Here is an 8388-nt window from a genome sequence, read left to right as displayed (position 1 = left end):
AGAAATTAACATGTCATAATGAGTTTCATGTCTGTCAGCAGCTAATTCAGCAACGATTCATGAAGACAGTGTTCAGTATTTGACACTTATGAATTAATCATTACCTATATGCGTCATTATTATAGTATTCCCCAGTAATTTGTTTCATTATATATTCTCCCATTTGATTCACATTCTCGTTTTGTTCAGTTATGTTTTTCTTCATTGTGCTGCTGTACCATGTAAAGTTGATCACACCACAGAGCCTGTTCAAGCTTGCCTTAAAAGGATGGTTTCTCAATTATTTTTTGCCTGAATTTTTCATTGTATTGGATGAATGTTATAACCGTTATGACCTTCCTTGGGTTAAAACGTAGGAGTTCATTATTTTCCACATATTCAGTCTATGGGGGTAAAGATGGCATTGGTACATCTCTCATCTTGAGGATCTGTTGTTACAAGAACAGATACAAGTGTCAGGGGATTGGCTTGTTAATGAACTTAATGCGTCATCATCACTGGTTCATACATCAGGTTACACAACAATTTCAGCTGCAAAACTCATTGCTGTACAATGGAACTATAGGTTCAAACTTGATCGACCAGTATTACATTAATTCCGGCCAGTAATATGACTGAGAAAGATAGAGAGAGGAGAGAGTATAAAAGAGCAATCAGGAGACCCACTGCAAAGCACAGTACTCCTGCCTTGAACAGGCTGTGTAAAAAGGGGGTTAACATTTACACTAGTTAGATGCGTGGATCCGCATCTAACCCGGTGGACCCGGCGGATCGCGTGGGTTGAGCCCAAAAAATGAACATTTTGATTAATAACGGATGAATGGATGGAATGATATAATGAGCAACATAGTAATTAAATTCTCTAAAATTTTGTACATTATGTTTTGTTGCATAGGCACTGGGAGTTTATTCTAGAGCTAGATTTTATTTGGCTACCTGTTCATCTGATTACTTGTTAGGTTATATTGTGGGGATGACATTGGTGCTTTCATAAAATATTTACACAATGAGATTTTTGATAAATAATCATCAGTAATGACTAAGTGTGTAAAGGAAAATAAAAAAAATAGTCTGGTAAGTTCAGAAAATGATATCACTTCACTGTAATGCAGACAGAGACAAAAGACAACACTACAATATCCATATATTTCCCAGTCCTAAGCCGACACTACTGGTTTTTATTTGAAGTATTTTGGTGCTGTGAAATACTGTATATCATTATGGTAAAAAATTCTAAAAATATTGTGATATAAATTTAAAATAATATTTCTAATCACAACTTTAGTTTCAATGAAATGATTTTTGATCAAATATTAATTGTCATCTCTGCTCTCTCACTGATGCTGGTGTTAGGTCCATTGCTGCAACTCAGTCCATCCAACCTGTTGAAACCCTTGATGTCCACATACAGTAACATTTGCTGCTCCCTTGCATCAACAGCGACTGGACAGGACAGGAGGAGGCAGCACCTTGGAAACATCTTGACTAATAAAGGACACTTTTATGGCAATGGCCTTTTCAAAACCTTGGACCTATGGACTGCAGTAGTAAGCCAGGGTATACCTGGGTTATACAACTCACATTGTATAACCCAAACCGCCTGTTCAATATCAGTAATCTTAACCATCAAGATGATCTGTAAGTATCATACTGAGCAAAAAAAAAACTTCTTTAATGTTCACAATCTTTTTGGTCATTAAAGTATTACATCCAACTTTTGCCTTGTATGTATTTTTCATTGATGTTTTTAGTAGTGTAAGATAGTGTTATATAACCAAAAGTCTTCGGGTTTTTACCAAAACAGGCTAAGATACTTAATAAAATACTTTTTTTTAACATGAAAGGTATGTTAAATATAAAAGAAATCTATGTAAAATTACATGTAAAAAACAAAAATGAACAGTTCATTGTTGCAATTTTAAACCCCCTACCGAGTTTTTCAACAATTTTTGACATTTTTTGAAAGATAAATCAAATGTTTTTATGTGTGGTTTATCATTTTATTACATCAAATATGAATTAATATGCAAGTTTTTAATGTAAAATTATCTAATAAAAACCAACTAATAACAATACCTTTCTGCAATTTTAAGCCTTATTATTTGTATTATAACAATGTTAGACCTTATTTATAGCTCATTTCATTGTTTTTACACGGGTAAATATTCTTTATTAAATATTAAAAAGCCAAAAAAATATTATTATTACTACTTATTTTACAGTATTTTACAGTATTTTTCTGGCGCCCCAGCTTTTTTTACAGTGTAGGTGCAGTTGTTAATGTAGTTATCTTATATGATGATTTTAGCTGATATGATGATTTTTGGGGCCAATATGATTAGAATTTTTAATATTTATTAAAAAACAAAACAAAAAACAACCCAGCGGCTCATTGGTTCATTTTTACGTATGGCACAAGACTGACCCATTCACACTTCCTCCTGTGCTGGCCCCACGCCTCCCTCTCTGTCCTTTCAGTATCAGTCTGAGCGGCACACCGGTGGACGAAGGAGGGAGACGTCCAAAATGGACAGACAGCAACATCAAACACGGAAGAAGAGAGGTGCGGTGAAGACAGAGCAGCAGGAGGAGATGCAGGAGTGCGGCAGAGAAGCCGAGGAGCACAGTGAGCAGGAGGAGAGTAGAGCCGAAGTGGAAGCAGGAGGTAGCAGGAAGGTAAAAAGTGACACTCAGGAAGTAACGTTAGGCTGTGTGTAAGGTGACTGCAAAGGAGGTGCTGTACGTTCAACCGATTGAGATAATAAAATAATAAAAAACTCATTGCAGTAATAAAAGTGATTTTACAGGCTTAAGATTGATCTATAACAACACCAGATAAGGAGCAAGGTAAGGCATAAAAAAAAAGTTTCATCTCTGTCAGTCACCTAATGAGACCAGGGGAAAAAAATATAATATATACTGTATAGAGAGCAAAAGGGTAACACTTACCATACTTTTGAATAATTTGCCACAAAGTTTCATTTTCACAATTTATGATCAGAATAATTAAATGATTTGTCAAAATATACATGAAGAATAACCCAATTAAATCAAAAACACAAACATTGTTTGGAATAAGTCAAAATGTTGTTAAAAATAATGATAGTCACTTCAAAGTGGGATTATTGTTAAGATGTCAAACATTTGTTTCTTCTGATGCTCCAGCAGGATCCAGAGACTCCGATCACCATTGTGATGTCATCAGAAATCCTCTTCAAGAAGGAGAAGCAGAGCAGCAGATCAATGATCCCTGGGCCTGCCTTCTCCTTTGTCAAGGTCTGACATGGAAAATAACTGAGGAACATACACAGGAATAAGCGAGCACACGTGTAGTTACACAAGTAACTACACACACAAATGCATAGATCAATAGCAAGTAGTAATTTTGTAAGAAGTCTTATTGATTGTGTTCTGAGAATTGAGAATATACAGTTTAACACACACACACACACATACACACACACACACACACACACACACACACACACACACACACACACCCTTTCCTTTTCAATGTAGTTATTCAGTCAGTTGTGTTTTGTAATGTCATGAATTTTGCTGTGTTCAGGCTCTGAAGGCAGCGAATGCTAAAATTAAGATGCGTTACCCTGAGAGTGAGGAGCTCTTTAAGGTCGTGCTCATCCCTGACAAACCAGACTTGAAAAAAAGAATCATCAAAGACAACAGTGAGTAATTGATACACCAAAACAATTTTTTATCAGCATCTTTATCATGTATTCAGGTACATATTGATAAGCAACCCATTTATTTAAATGATCATTTAAATAAGTAATTTGACTTACTTATTTGAACTGTTATGTATGTGTGACAGGGATGAGTGGGGTATATTTGTTTGACGACAATGCCACCTAGGGGTATATCACCCCCAGGAAGTTATTCTACACATGACAAAATCCAACTACACACTACAACTACTACTGCTGCGACATGACTTGATTTGTTGTTTGGCGCCATGCCGCCAGTTTCGGCTGTTATGGTTGAATGTCTTTGCAAATCAAAGATCTATACAGTAACTACATAAAGATTGGGCAAAGGATGTTGAAGGAGCAGCAAAAAAACAAACACTTTTCAATGTGTTCAATTCATCGTGTCTGAGTCTCACTTTCCTAGCTGCCTCCTACGAGGTTCAATACGTTCTTGCAACGTACATAAAGAGATTCTGGACACTCTGCTTTCAGTGTCACTTGAACACCATTTAAACGCCCAGACATATTGGATGCACCGTTTAAACAATGTCCTTGAATACATTCCAGTGGTAAGATTACACAGAGAAAAATATCCTTGATGCGTGAAAACAGTGTTTCTGCTGATGAAACAGAACATTATTTGGGCAAATGATTGTTCATTGGGCTTCTCATTCTTTCTTGTTTGCAGATCTGGAGGACATAATTACTCTCTTGTTAGTGAGGGAAGAGGATCTCATAGGTGAATTACAGCGAAACAATATCCATCTATACCTGTCTGCTCCACCTGGGTTGAAGGTTCCAGATGCGATAAAAGCGGGTAAGTGTGAATAGAGTGGTAAACAAATGAGAGACCCTGCCTGTTATGGATTTTTTTTTAACATGTTCTACACCTTCAGCACTGATACCTTGAACAATTAAATTCATTCTGTATAGTGTAGTTGTACATGACCCTGTCTATTCATGTGAATTAATGTCCCTGCACCAGGCATTGCAGCTGCTGTCATGCAAACCCCTGAAAACATCACAGAAGTGCCGGAGACCCCGCTGCGTGTTGTCTTCGATGGTGACGCTGTCCTCTTCTCTGACGAGTCTGAGCGTGCTTTCAAGGAACGTGGACTGGAAGGGTTCTTGCAAAATGAGAGAGAAAAGGTCAACGTGCCAATGCCCAAAGTATGTGGATACTGATTTTCACTTTTTTCCACTATGATTATTATCTTTGTGTTATTGCAAAAATGAAAGTGTTACAGCAAAAATCATCATATAACATAAGTACATTAACAAAACAACAACAACAACAACAACTGCACTTATGATTAAAATGACCTATACCTACAGCACCTTTCTTTCTCTAAGAAAAAATCATTGGGTGGGTTCAGGCATTCAAGCTGCTGGCACAATATATATATTTTCATATGAATTTAATGTTCAGATAAACAATAAACTGGTGTTATTGCATAGCTTTAACCTACTGTCCTATTCAGCCGTTGCTCTCTTCATTTCTACATTGTCAATACAGCAGTGTGATCATAATTATAGTCAAATGTCTTGCGATACTGTTAATAGGACTTTTTGTGTTAGAACAAACTTGAGTGGGAAAAAAAAAGCAAAAACAACAGCCACTTTGAATTATTAACATGTGCTGGTCCGTTAGAATACAAAGTTTTAGAATACTAGAAATTTGAATTATCATTATGTCTCAGTTTTCTTATTTATTTACTTTTGTTTTGTTTTGTTTTCATCCAAGTTAAAATTGTCCACTTCTCTATTGCACTTCTAAAATAAATAAATGAATGTTTGGCCAGAAAGGGCTGTATGGGCTGCACACTGAGATCTGTTTGTAGTGGCTGCTTTTATCTTGTTCCAAGCTCTGAGGCAACTTGGATTGCCAAAGAGGAGATCGGGGTTGTGGAGGGAGCTGCGTCAGTTAATTGAGCAAATGGTGATGGCATGCAGTATTGGCGGAGTGAAAGTGAGAAGTGTCAGGTTACAGATTATACAGAAAGGACTTGTTGGATTACTAATATTAATTAAACCTACACATGGTGAGCAACCATGAACACAGAGCGGCTGTTAAGTGGACAGGAATCCTTTTTGAGCTTTTAATTATTTTATTTTTTATCATCATCTATAATGGTTGCATAATGAAGTGTTTGTTTGTTTATTTACTTCCCTGTCAGGGGTCTTTAAATCTCAGTGAGAGTAGATCTAGATGAAAACTGCAAAGCACATTGAAGATCAGACACACTGTACATAATGGCTGAGCTAACAACGGTGCTTTGAGGAGCTCCACTGCTAAACGCTACTGATTTGGTCAGTAACAGTCAGCGCAGTTTCGCAGATTCGAAATCAGACACCTTCAAATCCGCCTGCCTACGTTAATACAAATAAACTACAAACTGGATATACTGTATTACAGTGGAGGGGGAAAGTTGGTCTTGAACTTTGGTTGAACACAGTTTAAAGCCTACATGTACTGCCAAATATTGACTGCATAGAGTCCTTTTTCACTCTCCTTTATTCTCTCTTCTTCCACACAGGGACCATTTAAGGACTTCCTGGAGGCTTTAGGAAGGCTGCAGAAGAAATTTGAAGAAAAAGATTGCCCCGTTCGTACCTACCTGGTGACAGTTCGTGATGCAGGCAATGCAGGATATAGAACCCTAAACACTCTGAAGACATGGGGTCTGGAGATTAATGAGGCTTACTTTTTGGGAGGGGCTCCCAAAGGCCCTGTGCTTAACATGATCCGCCCCCACATCTTTTTTGATGACCAGATACATCATGTTCAGGGCGCAATGAAGGAGGGAGTGGTGGCAGGTCATGTGAAATACCAGTAGAGTATCTAAGCCATAGGGTCACAGGGTACAGCTAATGACCATTTTAACAATAAAAACTTTTTTTTTTGAGACACAATCATTAAATTGTATTACTTTACCTCTTGGGTTTTTTAATTTGGTGTTTTTTCTGGCTACTGCTTTCTGCATAAACTTTTCATTTGTGGATCTAGCATGTAGGTGGTGTTACTATGTACTGTCTGTGCCTGAGGTAGTTTTAATATAGCAAATTTAAGGCAACATGGGAAACAGCAGAATTCATCTGTCACACTTCATTCAGAGGCTTTCAGTCATCCTCTGCCAGCCCTACCCATTCCACTGACTGTCCTGTTGTTTCAGATCCTGCTCTGCAGGGCAGCCACTTTACCAGTCACCTGACTCCCACACACACCTGCTCACCTGTTCCCCATTTCCTCATTTGTATCTTGCCTAAGAAACCTTTGTGAACCATTCAAGATAGACCTGACCTTTGTCTGTGTCATAAACTCAGGCTATTGGCCTTGCCTCTGAATTGCTCACCCCCCTAGTGTGCTCTGATTGGTCAGGGGAGACGTCTATCAACAAGCTAGAGTCATTCAGAAAAGCTGTGAAAAAACAGGGAAGAACATTAAGTCTTATGCTCACATTTCTGTGTTTTAGTCAGAAGACTTTTGACATAATTTCAATTGGTGCTTCTAGCTGACTTCACACACACACACACACACACACACACACACACAGACACACACACGTTGCTGTTTCTCTCTAATTGAGATTCCAGTTTAAAAGATTTTCATAATGTAAATCAAAATAAAAGGTGTTGATTGTGAGGATACATAATATGTAGTTAAAAAAAAACAACTAATATCTTTTAGAAGCCAGCAACGCAGTTTAGTGTCAGCTATTCCAGAATCCAGCAATGCCTCTGCAATTTCTTCAGAAACTGCATCATCTAGTTGCATTTGGTATAGCAAATATGACAAGAGTAGAAAACAGCTGTAAATGGATCAGTCAGTCTGACTCATGTCTTTCAGCTAATCCAAAATGAAAACTTTTAACACCTTTACTGATGATAACAGGAAGAAAAGACAGAAATACTTAAGTATTGCTAAACCAGTTTAGTTCTGATCTGACTGCTCCTTCAAACTTGCATCAGGACAGACTTTAATCTTTACCAAGTCACTGAAGAAAATAATGTTTTGTCACTGCAGGCCATGGTGGCTCTATTAAATATTAATTGTATACAAAGTCTAAAATTACAGTAGGTAAGTCATTATAGTATTATGATATACCTGAGGGTTAAACCCTCCTTACTTTTTCTGTAAGGTCAGATAAAAAGACAATGAACCAGTTAACCCTTTCAAATGCATTTTATTTATTAATAATTCTTTCCTTATTTGAAAGTTGTATTACTTGACAATGTAAATGTGTTTTGTAGAAACAAAAAACAAAATATTATCTCAGTCCCCCTCACAATTCAAATGCACACAAGTTCTCTTCAGGAAGTTGTCTACTTCATTAACGTAATTTGTTTCTATTTGGCAAAAATAAATATATTCTTCCTAAGATTTAATTCCTTCATGACTTTCAGCTTGGTCTCAGATGAGTGCAGCCAGCAGTCCTGCCACTGATCCTCCAGCACCAGCCACAGCTGCACTGGCAGTTGTTGACAGACCAGCCATACCTGTAGTGAGACAACACACGTTAAAGACTGTCCAGCAGATCATCAATGGATTTTTTGTCCCATCCTCACTGTTACATAATGTGACATTATTGTTTCTTATAGGTTCAAGTTTGATCAGATTACAAAGGATCTTGTGTAGTTTTTGTTGCACTTCAGGAAGAAGTGGATGAAAGTTTGAGGGTAC

At 37.3% G+C, this 8388-nt stretch overlaps 1 protein-coding gene across 2 annotated transcripts; it reads left to right on the top strand.

The window, feature by feature from the left end:
- The first annotated feature begins 2474 nt into the window (after positions 1-2474).
- LOC111652471 (cytosolic 5'-nucleotidase 1A-like) lies at positions 2475-6601 on the top strand. 2 transcript variants are annotated; one of them, XM_023402749.2, is made up of 6 exons: positions 2475-2676; positions 3169-3276; positions 3569-3686; positions 4396-4524; positions 4693-4877; positions 6245-6601. In XM_023402749.2, the coding sequence occupies exons 1-6, from the start codon at positions 2527-2529 to the stop codon at positions 6542-6544; spliced, it is 990 nt and encodes a 329-aa protein (XP_023258517.1). In that variant the 5' UTR covers positions 2475-2526; the 3' UTR covers positions 6545-6601. The 2 variants fall into 2 exon arrangements, with proteins under 2 accessions (XP_023258517.1, XP_023258516.1); XM_023402748.2 differs by having other exon boundaries at positions 3166-3276.
- Positions 6602-8388: the final 1787 nt, after the last annotated feature.

Source organism: Seriola lalandi, unplaced genomic scaffold (assembly GCF_002814215.2).
Source record: "Seriola lalandi dorsalis isolate HSWRI2012SDOR001 ecotype SW California unplaced genomic scaffold, Sedor1 jcf7180002053982, whole genome shotgun sequence".
In the NCBI taxonomy this organism is placed as follows: Eukaryota; Metazoa; Chordata; class Actinopteri; order Carangiformes; family Carangidae; genus Seriola; species Seriola lalandi.
The sequence above is the reverse complement of the archived record's forward strand: the minus strand, read 5'-3'. Positions and strand labels throughout refer to the sequence as shown.

Coding starts and splice junctions, on each gene's coding strand:
- LOC111652471 (XM_023402748.2), top strand. CDS start 2,527: ATGGACAGACAGCAACATCAAACACGGAAGAAGAGAGGTGCGGTGAAG. Junction 3,277..3,568: donor CTGCCTTCTCCTTTGTCAAG/GTCTGACATGGA, acceptor TGCTGTGTTCAG/GCTCTGAAGGCAGCGAATGC. Junction 3,687..4,395: donor AAGAATCATCAAAGACAACA/GTGAGTAATTGA, acceptor TCTTGTTTGCAG/ATCTGGAGGACATAATTACT.